General features: G+C 35.3%; 1 protein-coding gene across 1 annotated transcript in view; it reads left to right on the top strand.

The window, feature by feature from the left end:
• The window catches only part of LOC150090919 (tetratricopeptide repeat protein 29-like), a 99251-nt gene that overhangs the window by 9830 nt on the left and 72941 nt on the right, over positions 1–16480 (top strand). Inside the window, exon 2 of the mRNA XM_090380666.1 lies at positions 1490–1711. Coding sequence (XP_090236792.1) covers positions 1490–1711 — 222 coding nt within the window. The remainder of the gene's footprint in view (positions 1–1489; positions 1712–16480) is intronic.

Consider the following 16480-nt stretch of genomic DNA (forward strand, 5'->3'; position numbering starts at 1 on the left):
AGTTTATTAATTTTATTAATTATTAATTAATTTATTATTATTTTTTTTTGTCCTCGCCTTTTCCCATTATATATGGGGTCAGCGTTTTTTTTTTTATTGTTTTGGCATGCAATTTTTTTTGGCTGGATGCCTTTTCTGACGCCAACCCTCACCCTTTATCCGGGCTGGGGATATGCGGTGGTCATTCCCTGACCTTCCGCATCCTCCGTATTTGGTGGTCACGGGCTCGAACCCTGGTCTAATCAAGAATCGTATGCTACACACTACTGCTCCTGCCCACCTGGCTACGCAGGTGCCAATTTATTATTTTATTAATTATTAATTTATTTATTATTTTATTTAATTTTATTAAGTTATTACATTTTTAAATTAATTAATTATGTATTAAGTATTAAGCGGCCAAGATAGCAATAATATTATTAAGCCTGTCTTAATTTTTTAATTTTTATTTTGCAGTAGAATTTAATACTTTTGTTAAAAATTGTACAAAATTTTTTTCTGTGGATTATGGGAAAACATTTTGTGCTGTCTACACAAATATGAAAATATGTTTCTTTGGCAGTGGGAAAGAAGTAGTGACTCACAAGAGGCATTCTTTGATTGGAGCAGCCACTTGTTCCTTGGCCTACAGTGATTTCAGTCAAACAGCATATCATGTGATGCTCATTGCTCTGCTCAGGAAATTTAAAGATATAAATAACAAACAAACATAATTTAATCAGCATTATTACTGATGTCATAAAAAATTAATCTATTATTGTGTTGTCTATAGAATTACTTGGTTTAACATGTTGCTCAGATAAGTTGTAAACCTTAATAAACTTTGATAGGTTACCTAATCTAACTTGACTTATTATATTTGTAAATTATTTTGTATCAAAGCAGAACCACTCCATTAACCATGAGTTAATCTACTTTAAATAATCTAACTTTCATGGTTAATCTACTTTAACCATGAAACATTACTTTAAATAAATGACAATTGCCAATAACTCTACTTTGTTATTTGTTTAATTTATTATTATATTAGATTAAGTAACTACGTAATTGAATTTGACTAGGCCTGACATAGCCAAGTGGTCAGGAGCTCAAGTGCAGTAGCACATGCTCGTTAAGTGGACCAGCATTCAAGTCCGTGACTACTAAATATGATTAATGCTTATATTGATTGATTTTTTGTAAACTTTACTGACCTGGTGGTCATGCCAGAGTATAAACAAGAACATTTATAGTTAGGTTTTGGGCTGGGTTGAAATGTGTTTGTAATGTTGCAGTTTTTAGGAAAATTAACATATATCAATATCCCTTCTGTTCTGTACTTGGGATGTCTGTCAATATCCCAAACTAAACAATGACAATGTGATTGCATGCGATAAATAAGCTTAGCCATCTTTTTAAAATTATTAACTTTGTTTTTTTATGCAGTGAATGTTGCAAGAATGTTGACATGCTGGGTAAATTTTTAAAAATCTAAATTTTTGGAATCTAGGAGATCTAAAAGCTGCTCTTATGAAGTTGGAAGAATCCTTCTTCCTTCTAAATAGCCTTCTTAATGAAGACAGATTTATAACTATGAATTTTAGTGAAACATGCTTACATATCCATAGAGTATGTATGAACCTTGCACAACAGCTTCAGGAAAACAGAAATGAGAATGGAGCTGGAGAAGCTTTATCAGTATTTAGGAGAGCTTTGTTTATGTCTGAAAGAGGTATGTATTCTTGGCTTAATTAATATATATATATATATATGTACAAAAGTTCAGATATACTATTATTCGTTATAAGAAGTAAGGTTTAAATTATAGCATTGTGGTATAACTAAGTCATTTATTTTTAAATATAATGGTATCTTTTCATTTTCATTACAGATGAAAAGATACTGATTTTTTTATAAAATAAATTACAACTGATGCTTTATATTTCATTCAAATCTATTTATCAGAACTTCAGTGTGTATTTATTCACCTAAATGATAGGTATATGTTTACAGTATTACAGATCACTTTGGTGAAGTGCTTAGGCTATATCCCTTTATTACACAGAATTGTAGTACTAAAGGTTACTAAAGATTTCATCCAAGTTTCTTGCCATGACCGACTAACTGGTTAAAATAAATTTATTAAAATGAAAAATTATATATATATAAGATAAAACAGAAATAAAATAAGATAAAAGCATTAAAATACAATAATAAGATAAAAGCATTAAAATACAATAAGATAAAAGCATTAAAATATAATATAATAAAAGCGATAAAATGCATAGAAGCTTTTGAAGCGAAGAGCCTCTTCATCAGACTACCCAACGCTCAAGGCCTATTTTCTAATGTTACTAAAGATTGTTACAAACACTCATAAATAATACTGGCACTTTTGCTGAATGAAAACTATGAGCACAGTTTTATTCTGTACCTGATGGGATTACCAAAAACCACTGAGTGTTTCCTACTCATCAGTTATCAAAAAATAGCATTAGGATATATGCTATAGATTGATTTATTGATATATAGAGTATGTATAATGAATTGTGTTTTCCCGTAATGAGAGAGGTGCTCTAAGTGTTAATTGTTAATTATTATGATATTTTATATCATAATAATTAACAATTATAATAATTATTATAATTTATGCTGTGTTATGTACAGGGCCACATTTACACTTTTGGAGGCCCTAGGTGCAACACAATTATGAAGTCCCAAAAGGTCAGGTAAAGTCAGTACAAAGTAAAAAAAAATTTCTTCAAACATTTATTTCAGTTAATCAAATTCTTAAATATTTTTTTTAAATTTATTGAAAATACAAGTCGACATTTCTATAAAAACTCATTTTAATAAAATAAAAATAACAGCATTGGACCAAAGCCAGAAAAAAAAAATGTTTTCTGGCTTTGGTCTTAGCAAATATATCTATAATATCATCATAATTTTTTTTTGTTTTTTTGGCTGGTGCAGCATAAGCCTCAGGCTTTCTTGTACCATGTAGCTAATAATAATAATAATAATAATAATAATAATAATAATAAGTAATTGAGTCCATTGCATCTGATTCAATGAATAATAATGATAGGTCACTTGTTTTATTTTGGGGCAAGTTGCTTCTTAAATAATTTTTAATTCGTTTCAACACCGAAAATGAGCATTCAGCACTTGCATTTGAAATATGCATAGTCAAAAATATTTTTAAAATAGTTTCTACATTCGGGAAGGTAGATCTTAACCCGTCATTTATAAATTGGTACATATTTTTAATTGAAAAATTTTCTTCTTTCATCATTATTAAAAATTGCTTAACTTCGTCAATAAATTTTTTCGAGTCATTATAAGTCCTATAAGTTTGTAAAATTTTGTTAATACTAGTCATGTACCTATCTTGATCTAAGTCTTTCTTTAAAAATATGTCAAACATATCTAATATGTCTAAATAGGTTTTCTTCCCTTCTTTAATTTACAAAATTAGCTTATCGCAAATGACATTAAAAGTATTAACAATGAAATTTTCTTTTCCATGTAATATAATGTCATCGTCAGATTGTGAAACTTCATCACACATTTTTTTCCGTTTTTTTATTCTTTTTCTTCCCATCTTTAAATTGTGTCTCATCTTTTAATAAATTCGCTTCTACATTTAAAGCAGCAAAACTATTTCTTATGTCTAAAATAAAACCAACTAAAGACTAACAAATTATTAGCTAATAGCAAATCCATATTGGAATCTTGTAGAGATTTACTAGTCACATTTATTCATTGTAAAATTTTGTCCCACACAATTGTTAAAATAGCTGTTTCTAAATTGTCAAAATTTTCAGCCAGTGATGAGCTCTCTGATTTAGAAATAGATTTCATAAGGAGAAATGGATAGTTCAAGTAATCCTCCTTAATTTGTTTATATCCACGTTTTAATGCCAATATAGCATCAGCTCTTGCGGACCATCTCGTTTCACTTAGTCTTTTGACTGTTAAAGATTTTTTTTCTAAATGTATAAGGAGTATGTCCCATCTTCTTGTTGAAGATGAAAAGTAATTATATACATTTTGAACAAAACAAAAATATTGCACTGCTTCCGGACAAGATTCTGCGGCATAATTGCCAATTAAATTTAACGAATGACTAGAGCATGGTAGGTAATGTGCAGAGGGACTATGTTTTTTCAGCCTATGTTGTAAACCTGTATAGACAACTTTAATATTGGCAGCGTTAATGTAGCTTTGCCCTCTGCACATTTTTATATCCAAAGATAATTCTTCTAATTTTTTTAATACTACCTCTTCTAAATATAATGAATTATGTTGTGTAATACTGATGAACCCAATAAATGTTTCTCTAATGTCAGAATATGTTGTAATGTACCTAATTATAATAGCTAGTTGGTCAATATGGGCAATGTCTGGTGTTAAGTTGAGTATTATTTCAAAATAAGCAGCTTCCTTAATTTCTGATGTTAATATTTTTCTTGTTTTATTATATATTAACTCTACAAATTCATCAAAACAAGTGTGGTAAGAAAGATAATTTTATCTGCCAGAACCACAGTTGGTATACATTTTCATGTGATGTTTTAAAAAATCATCAAATTCACTTAAATAATGTAGACACGAAAAATAATTTCTTCAAGAATCAGAAAAAATATCATTTGTATTGCCTCTAAACGATAGTCCCAATTTGAAGTGTTGGTCAAGATATCAAAGGCGGATATTGTTGGGATATCAGAGACGTGGTGTCACACTGATATTAGGAATGCAGAATTTGAATTTGAGGAGTACAATGTGTACAAAAAGGATAGACAGGATAGGAAGGGAGGAGGTGTCATGCTGTTAATTAAGAAAAACATAAAATCAAAAGAAGTGCATCCAGTTGATATAGATGAACAGTGCACTGTTGAGTCAGTTTGGTGTGACATAAGCACTGCGAAAGCAAAAATAAGAGTAGGAGTGTGTTATAGGCCTAATGACTCGAATCAGTACAATGAACAATTGTACAGAGAAATAGAGTGGGCTAGTAAATCAGAATGTCTTATAATGGTGGATTTTAACTTCCCAGATATTGACTGGAACTTGTGGGTTGGTCACTCGCACACTAGTAAGATTTTGTGGATTTATTGGATGATTGTTTTCTGCAGCAGCATGTTCGAGAGGCAACCAGAGAGGGTAATACTCTTGATCTGGATATCAGTGATTATTTGTGTATTAAGAATTTGCAGTATTAAGAATTTGCAGATAAAGGAACCACTAGGTGGCAGTGATCACAGTGTACTGAGGTGGGATTTACTTAAAGATATAATTACCATCAGGGGTAAGGGAAAGGGTTTTTGCTTCCATAAAGGTGATTACAATGGTCTCAGACAGTTTTTAAATTCTGTACAGTGAGGTCAACCGACGATGTTACCAATAGTAAATTCTAAGTGGGAAGTATTCAAGGAATTAATCGTGGAAGCTACTAAAAGTTTCATACCTATTAAGAAATATTGTTCAAGGTTTAGGCGTAAATGGTTGTCAAATGAACTAATGAGACTCGTGACAGAGAAGAAAAATGCATGGGATGCATATAAATTATTAAGCAACTCAGAAGCCTATAGGAGATATAAGTTAATCTGCAATCAGGTCACAAAGGAGGTTAGGCAGGCGAAGGCAGATTACAAGAAATCTTTGGCAAAGGATGCTAAAAAAACAGCAAGGATTTCTTTACTTATATAAACTCTAAAAGGACGGGGATGAATCTGATTGGTCCACTTGATAAACCTTGGGAGGTGCACTATGGCCACAGAAGCCAATGCGCCAAAAACTAACTAAAAAACAAAGGGGGATCGAAGGTGACACTAGTAATTACAGACCAGTTAGTTTAACTTCTGTTCCAGGTAAAATAATGGAGTCACTGGTTAAAGATACATTGCAGGATCATCTAGACAAGACTGCAGCAATAATTCAGACACAGCATGGGTTTGTTAAGGGAAAGTACTGTCTTACAAATTTTATAGGATATTATGATGTGGTTACAAAGGAACTGGATGCAAAAAATAATTTTGATATCATATATTTGAATTTCAGGAAAGCTTTTGACACTGTTGCACATTGAAGACTATTGTACAAATTGGAGCAGAATGGTATTAAGGGTAAGTTGCTAGAATGGATAAAAGGATGGTTGAGTGGGAGAAGACAGAGGGTGGTAATCAGTGGGTGCTGCTCTTCATGGACTAATGTTATTAGTGGAGTCCCAGAGGGTTTGGTGTTGGGTCCACTGTTGTTTTGTATATTTATCAATGATATTGATGAAGGTATATCAGGCTTAGTGTCGAAGTTTTCAGATGATACAAAGGTTGGCAGGGTTGTTAATGACAGTAATGGCAGTGTCCTATTGCAACAGGATCTTGAAAATTTGGGCAGACAGGCTAAGAAGTGACAACTGAAGTTTAACCTTGACAAATGCAAAGTACTGCATATGGGTAGAAGTAACCCCAGAGAAACGTACCAACTGTGTGGTACTACACTTAAGGTGGTAGAAAATGAAAAAGACCTGGGAGTACTTGTGTAGTCAGATATAAAGTTTTCTGAGCAATGCAGACAGGCTGCCAGGGTAGGTCATGGGGTTTTGTCAATGATATATAGGAATTTTGCTAGCAGGGAAAAGGAGGTGATTGTCCCTCTGTATAAGGCAATGGTTACGCCACGTCTTGAGTACTGCATACAGGTCTGGAGGCCTCATTTTAGGAAGGTTGTAGATTTGCTTGAGCATGTACAGAGAAGGGCAACAAGATTGGTGAGGGGTAGGAAGGGATCCTCTTACCAAGGAGAGGCTTAAGTTCTGCAAATTGCAGTGGCTGCAGACTAGGCACCTGTGTGGTGATCTGATTGAGGTGTATAAGGCCTTGAATGGGTTGAGCACACTGAATTCTGATGGGATCCTTCCACTTGTTCAGATTACGAACCTAAGGGGGCATAAATTCAAATTAAGAAAAGACAGATGTAGAATAGCTTTGCGGAAATTTGCCTTTAGACAGTAGGTGGTTAATTGCTGGAACAAACTTCCATCTGTCGTTGTGGAAGTTGTAGGTTAAATAAATTTAAGGAGGAACTGGACAGGCATTTGGAGGGAATGGTGTGATTTTTTTTTTTTTTTGGGCTGATGCTGCATAAGCTCATACACTTGCTTTCTTGCATCACATGCCACTACTACCGAGTAACTTAACGGTAGCTATTATTCTTTTTAAAACCTCTCCAATAATTTTCTTCAGATTGTATTTGTTTCATCAATTCAGAATATATACGACTATTTGAAGAACTTGACTTTTTTTGCGATATGTGCACATGGCTCATATGTGCTCAGTAGAACGCTCATGATCACATAAGGTTTGTGTTACATTTCTCCAGTCATTAAAACCCTTCATTAAGTTATTATTTGACTTAGAAAACAATTCGCAAACAAAGCAGTAAATTGATTTGCTCATTTCCGAAAAAATTAGCCACTCTCATTTCTCCTTTGTACCATTTGTCTTTTTACAGTAAAAATGTGATTCATTTACATTTATGACATATATTCTATTGCTTTCTATGTATTCTTTTTTAAAATTTTCAATATTACCAACATTCTGAGGTGTATTTATTAAAATATGCTCGATAAATTTTTCATCAATACTAATTGGACACATGTCGGCCCCGAGTGCCAAGCATTAGTGTCCAAGCAATTTTCCCTGAGCGATAAATAGTGATTTTCCTAGCGATCTCCTTGTTTAATTTATAGTGCTTTTGACAATTTCAGTTTATTATAAGTGGTTCTGTACTTTACAGATATTGAATAAGAACCCAGAAAGGGTTCTTATTCAATATCACCTTTCTCTTTCTTAGTATATATATTAATTTTCACTAACAAACTAATTTTTCCAGCCGCTTGGTCACTAGGTGGCACTGCTCCTGCCTCCACGTGGCAGGGCCAGTAACCTGGGGGAAAAGGTATCCTCCAGGGTGAAAAGGAGTAACCATGGATATAAATGACTATCCACCTTTAGAGCCTTCAAGCTCAAGGCCAGAGACATCACCTGATAATGAACTAAACCAACCCAAAAGGCTTCGTAGAGAAGCACAATGCCATGACTTGCCAAATTTTTTGGTAATTCACTCCCTATCCACCCAGCCTGTGGGAAAGTTATCATCATTTCTAATTTAAAGATATTTGGAATACATTGCCAGATTACCAAAAATGGTGAAACAACTGTAATCGGGAGACCTTATCAAAACTTCTTTCACCAAACATTCTGAATGGCTGCTAAAAACAAAGACGTTTGACGGACTGCCCATATCTGTCACTCCCCACAACACCTTGAATTCATCTAAAGGAGTTATCACAGAGTGGGACCTACTTACAGTCTCTGAGGAAGAACTAGTTCAAGAGCTTAGCAGTCAAAAAGTGATCAGTGCCAAACGAATTATGACAAAACAAGATGGAAATCTCGTTCCCACTAGATCCATCATCTTAACATTTAGCACTCCGGAATTGCCTTCCACAGTAAAAGCTGGCTATTTAAATTGCCGAATTCGCCCTTACATTCCAAATCCAATTCGATGTTTTAAATGCCAGAAATATGGACACTCTCAGCAGGCATGCAGAGGGGATGCCATCTGTCCAATTTATGGATCAAAGGACCATACACAAACAGATTGTGCAGTCTGAACTCCCATTTGCCCCGACTGCAAAGGAAGCCACTCTGTTTTTTCCCAATCATGTAAAATGTGAAAAACTGAAAAAAAAATTCAAAAATACAAAATTGAACATAAAGTCACATATCCTGAGGAACGCAGACAGATTATGTTGACCATGCCTAGTCGAACATATGCATCTCACACCCAGAGCTATTTGTCAACTGCAGTTTCAAACAGATGTGTCAATTCCACCCAGCACTTCTCTTGCTAACTGGGTTAAAGCTACCCTATTGGCATCTGGAAAAGACACTCCTAAAACTAAAACCAGTGAAGCCACTAACACTCCAATCAGTATTCCAACTCCGACGGTCTCGAAAGACAAAGAAAAATTGAAAACTCCTAAAGACTCTAAGAAAGCTGAAGCATCCACTAACAGTATGGAAGTGGATGAACACCAAGGTTATGAGGAACCCATCCTGGAACTTCATGCCAACGACACAATGGATACTGGATGCCCCATGTTCCCAAAAAAAGACCGGAAGAAATGTTCCATACAAAATAAACAATGAGATGAATCTTCCTCAACTCAACCCAAATAATGCAAAACATCATACAATGGAACCGCAGAGGACTAAGAAGCTATTCAGACTACTTGAAGGATTTACTCACACAATTTAATCCCGTAGGCGTATGCCTACAGGAAACGTTCTTGTCACCACAAAGCTCACCAAAATTTTCAAATTATGTCATGTACAGATGAGATAGAATATCAGAATCTGCTTCACATGGAGTAGCTATTCTTATTAATTCCAATATTCCATCGAGGCTCATCCAGTTACAAACCACCCTAAGTTGTGGCAGTTAGGAAGTTGGTAATTTAGTTACCCTTGTTTCTATTTACATTCCACCATCTCTGCCGTTCCCTCATTCAGAAATGGATAATCTCCTCACACAACTCCCAACATCAATTTGCCTTTTCGGTGTTTTTAATGGCTACCATTCATTGTGGGGATCCACTACAATGGACGACGCAAGATGCAAATTGATTGAGGAGTTTTTTAATAGCAATGATCTAAATTTACTAAACTCTGGATCTCCCACATACATTCACCTACCTACAAGATCTACTTCTGTAATCGACTTGTCAATTTGCACACCGTCAATTTTTCCAATCATGACATGGTCTGTGTTAACCGATCCCTTTAATAGCTTTAATACCTTTAATCATTTTCCGATTATTTGCACATTACAAACAGGGGTAACTGTATAAATCCAGACCAACGATGCACTTGGAAGTTTAGAAAGGTGAACTGGGATGGCCCGAATATATCTAGACAGACTGTATGTTCAAAAACAGCCCATTAATGATGTAACTGCATACATAACCAATCAGATTCTGACAGCATCTCATGGATCTATTCCAAAATCCATGGCATATCGCATTCACAGAATCACTGGTGGAACACAGACTGCCTTCATGCCAAAAAAGAGAAAAACCGTGCGTGGAATAATTAATAATTTCTGAAAGTATCCTACCACAACAAACTTAATCACTTATAAGAGGCTTAAAGCTAAAGCAAGGCAAATTAGATGGATAGCAAAACGTGAGTCATGGATTGCCTTTGCCTCAACCATCACCAAAGACACTGACACTCGGCTCATATGGCACCTCCATAGCCAGGTGGGAAGGAGCAGCAGTGCATAACACACACACTTCTTGATTAGACCGAGGTTCGAGCCCGTCACCACCAAATACGGAGGATGCGGAAAGGTCAGGGAATGACCGCCGCATATCCCGGAGCAATATGGCCTTAATTGCTAATGCTCCTAAAAACCAAACAAACAAACAAACCGGCTCATATGGAGAAAGATATAGGCCCTAAATGGCAAATTTGCTCGCTGCCCTCTTCAATACTTAATTGGAAAGGGAAAGAAGTGTCTACTCCTGAAGAAGTTGCTAATGCATTAGCAGAATCATTTGCCACAATCTCTGCTTCTACTTCTTATGCTTAGACCTTCCAAAACATCAAAGTAGCGGCAGAAAGGCATAAAATCAACTTTTTCACACGCTGCTCTTTCCTGTACAACCAACCTTTTACATTAACAGAACTCAAAGAATCGTTAAATAGATCATCCAATAGTGCCGCAGGTCAAGATGGTATTCACTACATTACCACTTTTCAGGTCCGGTTTAAGAGCATACTCTCTGATTCTCACATTCAGGAAGAAGGAGTCCCGCAGGGATCGATACTTTAGCATTAGCATTAGTAGAGGCATTAGATGAAAGAAAGCAAGCTTATGCAGCATCAGCCAAAAAAAAAAAAAAAAAAACCCACTTCCACTTCACCCCTCTGTTCGTTCAAAATACCTGTCCAGCTGAGCCTTAAACTTATTTAGGCTATCAACCTCCACTACAAGGGATGGAAGTCTGTTCCACCAACCAACCACCTGCTGGCTAAAGGCAAATTTCTGCACGTCTATCCTACATCTGTCTTTCCTCAATTTGAATTTATGCCCTCTCAGGTGATTATTCTGAGCTAGAGGAAGAATCCCATCAGCATTGAGCATGCTCAAACCATTGAAGGCTTTATACACCTCTATCAGATCACCTCGCTGGTGCCTAGTCTCCAGACTAGGCACCAGCGAGGTGCCTAGTTACTTAGTTCAACACTTTTTTTTTGCAGTCACCTGAGAAGCATTTACCTGAAAAGGACTTGCTCACTTTGTTGATCTTCTACAATTGAATTTTTTATGAAAATGCTTATCCTTCTTCCTGGCACCATTCTTTTATTTTTGCCATACCAAAACCAGGGAAATATCTTATCCTGGTTCAAAATTATAGGCCCATATCTCTCACAAGCTGCTTGGGTAAAATTTTCAAAAGGATGGTTTATAGTAGGCTCACCTACATCCTGGAGTCACAGAATCTCCTTCCAGATCGTCAGTATGGCTTTCAAAAAAATAGATCAACCCTAGATGTGCTCATCAAAGCCGAATCTCATATCTGCAATGCCTTTGTCAGGAAACAACATCTAGTTATGGTCAACTTAGATCTTGAAAAGGCATTTGACACTACCTGGCGTTATGGTATTCTTATGGATCTTTACCATCTAGGATTTAGGGGCCGTTTGCCTGAAATAATTAAAAGTTTCCTGCCAAGTATTCTCTTATACTGGACCACTTTTCAGGTCCGGTTTAAGAGCATACTCTCTGATTCTCACATTCAGGAAGAAGGAGTCCTGCAGGGATCGATACTTAGTTCAACACTTTTTTTTTTGCAGTCAGAGTCATGATATCCCAAAAACTGTTCAAACTTATATGCATGCAGACGATCTTACCATTTCCTGTCAGAATCAAAGTATCAATACCATTGAACACCAACTCCAACTTGCCATAACCAAAATTGAATTATGGACTTTAAGAAATGGTTATTGACTATCAGAAAAGAAATGCACTACTGCCCACTTTTGCAAGCATCGGGCTCTCCATCTTGATCCTGAATTACATATCAACAATATCCCAATCCCACTTACTACTAACATCAGATTTCTTGATCTGATATTAGACAGCAAGCTTAATTTCCAAGCTCACATCAATCAGTTAAGAAATGTCTGTCTAAAATATATGAACATACTTTGGTCAGTCTCGTCCAAGTCTTGGGGAGCTGATCAATATATATTACTTCACCTTTACAGAACTTTAATCCATTCATGCTTAGATTTTGGTTGTCTAGTACAAGTGACTCCCGCTTAACACTGATAATCCATTCCGGAAAAACAGAGCGCTAAGTGAATCCACGCTAAGCAAGCGCGCATTCCCATAAGGTAACATGTATTTGTGAGTTGCGGTCGGTGCCATAGGATATTTCCTAATCAATAATAAATGGTAGTGAAAAGATGCACAAATGTCGGTCAAAATATTTAATATTCAAATATTTGTACATATAAAATATTCTGCATTACATACGTATATAATTATGTGGTAACTACTGACGTATCAAGATTAAACTTAAAATTCTAATTAAAATCATGAATTTAATTGATCTAAATTGATTTAATTTAATTGATGAATTTAATCATGAAAAATGTGTTGATTTTGGGGTGAACTTTGGCCCCTCTTCCAAATAAACTAAAAGGGGTATTAATTTTAAATCCCCCGCAGCATTACCACCTAACAATAAAGTCAACCGATCCTTCACCACTTTGAAACCTGCGTGTTTTTTTCTTCTTTCAATGCGAAACTTCTTTTAGGCATTCGTTTCCATAAAAGTCCTGCTTCATCTATGTTAAAAACTTGTTGAGGAGTATAACATACTACCTCTCTTCAATAATTTTAACAAGTTCTTTTTTTGAAAGTTTCGGCTCCTTGATCTGCACTTGTGGCTTCCCCCTGGATTTTAAATCTGTTCAACAGCCCTTACCAGTTTTAAATGGTTCCACATTTTTTTTTTTAGGTGAGTTTTCTTCAGATCATCATATTGGCTAATCTCTTTCTTTCTCTCTCTCTCTCTCTCTCTCTCTCTCTTTCGGCGCCTCCGTAGCCAGGTGGGAAGGAGCAGCAGTGCATAGCACACGCTTCTTGATTAGACCGGGGTTCGAGCCCGTCACCACCAAATACGGAGAATGCGGAAAGGTCAGGGAATGACCACCGCATATCCCGGAGCAATATGGCCTTAGTTGCTAATGCTCCTAAAAACCAAATAACAAACAAACTCTCTCTCTTTTTTTTTTTTTTATAATATTTAACTTAACTGAATTCTGCATTGGATATTATCTTCAATAATATTAGTTAAAGTCTTTCCATTTCAACCCTAATAGCCGGCCTAGCCCTAGTTGCTTGCAGTGGAACAGCTATCTTTCCCACTGCTAAAATTAGTTCTTTTTTTTTTTATAATTGTTCTTACAGTTAAACTTGCAAGTCCTAAATTATGGCACACATCCGCTTATCGTTGACTGGAATCGATTTGCTTCAAAACTTCTAATTTAATTTTCAAATTCAGTCTTTTTCTTACATTTATAGTCTTCATACTGTGCTCAGACGTTGCTTTTTCATTCTTATCAGCCATTATTAACTCTTCGAAAATGTAACTGCATTGGTTGCATTAATTAAAATACAACGTTCAAGTAAACTGTCCATTATGCACGATGTCTAATACTGTACTGAGTGATGACTAGACTTCGGATAAATGCAAAGAATGCAAATATTACAAGCAACATACTTGATCATTTTTTAAAATGTTGATCTCGGAACTACGTAACGAGTCACTGTACTGCAATTAAATTAGCGTTCGAGAAAATTTCACTGAGTGTGGGAAAATTTCTCAAGTCACCGTGGGAAACGTTTTAATGCTGTTTTGCTATTCATTTTCAAACTATCGACTCCATCAAATGAAACGATTTCATTAAATATGCCAAAAATGCAATCTGTAAAAGAGCGTTATAGTGATCTGTGACAGTGTTATAGTCAGATACGGGTTATAATATAAGAACAGCGTTATAGCAAATCAGCATAAAGCGAACCGTGTTATAATGGCGGTGTATATGACTCTGCTAGAAGCACTACTTTACAACACCTAAATATCATTCAGCACAGTGCTCTGAGGACTGCGTTGGGCGCCTTCAGGACTTTTCCAATCCAAAGTCTTTATATCGAAGCACATGATCCTCCATTACATATTCATAGAAAAACATTGTTGCTCCAATACGCTACTAAAATCCAGAGTATATCCTCTCACCCCAGTTGGGAGTATCTTTATAATACTTGGTAGGATTTGTTCTATGGGAGCAAACCAAGTGAAAATAGACCTGCTTCACTCAGAATTAAAGAGCTTGTTCAGAATTGGAATATTGATTTAAGCGATATCTTTCAGGACACAACTGCTCCTGTTCCACCCTGGACATATGTTTCTGCATCTTATGATGTACATTTTTTTCAGTGGGGGAAAAATGTCATACCACCTTGCAATATCAGGCAGTTGCACTCATCTCACGCTACTCTGAACTTTCGTGCCTGTAAAATCTATACTGATGGATCAAAAACTGCGAGTACGATAGGTGCTGCTGCTGCAGTCTTTCCTTCATTTACTGCTACAGCCTCACTACCATTACCCTGCAGCATCTTCACTGCTGAATTATATGCTATCAAATTAGCACTTGGTAAAATTATTGAGCTATCCATTTCACCTGCCATAATTTATACAGACTCACTCAGTGCTGTGTCTGCCATAAGAAAGAATTTCTCATCTTCCCATCCAGTCTTGAAATACATTCATTCCCAGTTAATTTCCTGCAACGTGTCTAATCAGTCAATCAGTTTTTGCTGGATACCTGGTCATTCTGGTATTCCAGGAAATGAAAGTGCTGACTTTGCTGTTAAACATCTTCAACCCTCTCTCTCTCTCACAACACCCTCAGGCTCCTTACAGTGACTATAAGCCTATCATTCACAAAGCATGCTACGACAACTGGTCACAGATCTGGAAAAGTAACACCAACAATAAACTTTACCAGATAAAACAAGATCCAAAGCTGTGGCTCTCTAACTTCTGACGAAACAGAAGAGAGGAAGTAGTATTGGCACGAATTGGACACACTCATCATACATATCTCTACCTGCTATTGGGAGAAAACGCACCTCGGTGTTCATCCTGTCAGACACAATTTACGGTCCGTCATTTTTTGGTTGATTGTCCCTTACATTCAGCCATCTGCTCTAACACTTTCAAATCTCTCTCCACATTGAACATCTCTCATGACTTATCGCACTTCATAGGAAATTAAGTAAACGTAGAAGAACTTTTGATGTTCCTAAAATATATTGACCTGTACAGGAGCATATAATTTAACATCTATACAGGCATCTATAACATCATTTACAGGCAACTATATGTTGCCTGTAAAAAAACAGCAACAGACACAATTTGACCTCAGTAGCCATTGTGTCATTAAGCTCTATGCCAACAACAACAACAACCACATGGCTATATCAATAGGATAAGAGATAACTTGCTTTCTGGTAAGTACAGACTCTAATTGAAAATTTTCTTCAAAATTGTGTTGATTTGTTTCATTTACGTCTTCTATATTGTGCACATTATTTTGATGTTCTTCATTTTCCTTTTCGTCTCCTGATAACAATGTTTCACTTTCATTTCGAGTAATATGAGGTACATCTTCAGTTCTATGAAATTCTTCATTTTCAGGACGGAAGAAAGACAAAATTGCCCCCTTTTGACTATTTAGCTGTTTTGCCTTTCTCTGAGTCGTTTTCTTTTAATAGCTCCGGATTCACACTTTCTTGGCATCGTTATGTGTGTTATGCTATTAAAAGCAAAATAAATATTTATTAAATCCAAAATATTAAAAATAATTTTTATAATGAGTACTAAATTCTTGAGTTTTAGATCTATATTTATTTCTTTATATGTTACATATAATTACTTTTACATACTATATTACTGTTACATACAATTATAAAGAAATAAGTATAGATCTAAAAACTCAAGAATTTAGTACTCACTATAAAAATTACACGAAAAGATCAAGAAACCAATTAAAATTTAAAATAATTTAAAATTACATTAAAAGCTAAAATATATAAAAAGAGAAAGAATAGTATTTTTCTGTACAAAAAATTATCTTAGTTTTGTTAAAATAACAATAATAAATTTATTGAAAAATATATTCTTACCTACTCCGACAGCTACTTTGTACTCATATACTGCTATACAAATCGTAACCAAATACTAATGGTAACTAAACTCTCAGTAGTTACGCATGCGTACGAACGATGGTTAACTTTGATCAGTTACGGCCATGTGATAAAACAGTATTTCAAATGGAGGCAGGAGACC

This window comes from Mastigoproctus giganteus, chromosome 1 (genome assembly GCF_048544385.1).
Source record: "Mastigoproctus giganteus isolate SK-2022 chromosome 1, ASM4854438v1, whole genome shotgun sequence".
Classification (NCBI taxonomy): domain Eukaryota; kingdom Metazoa; phylum Arthropoda; class Arachnida; order Uropygi; family Thelyphonidae; genus Mastigoproctus; species Mastigoproctus giganteus.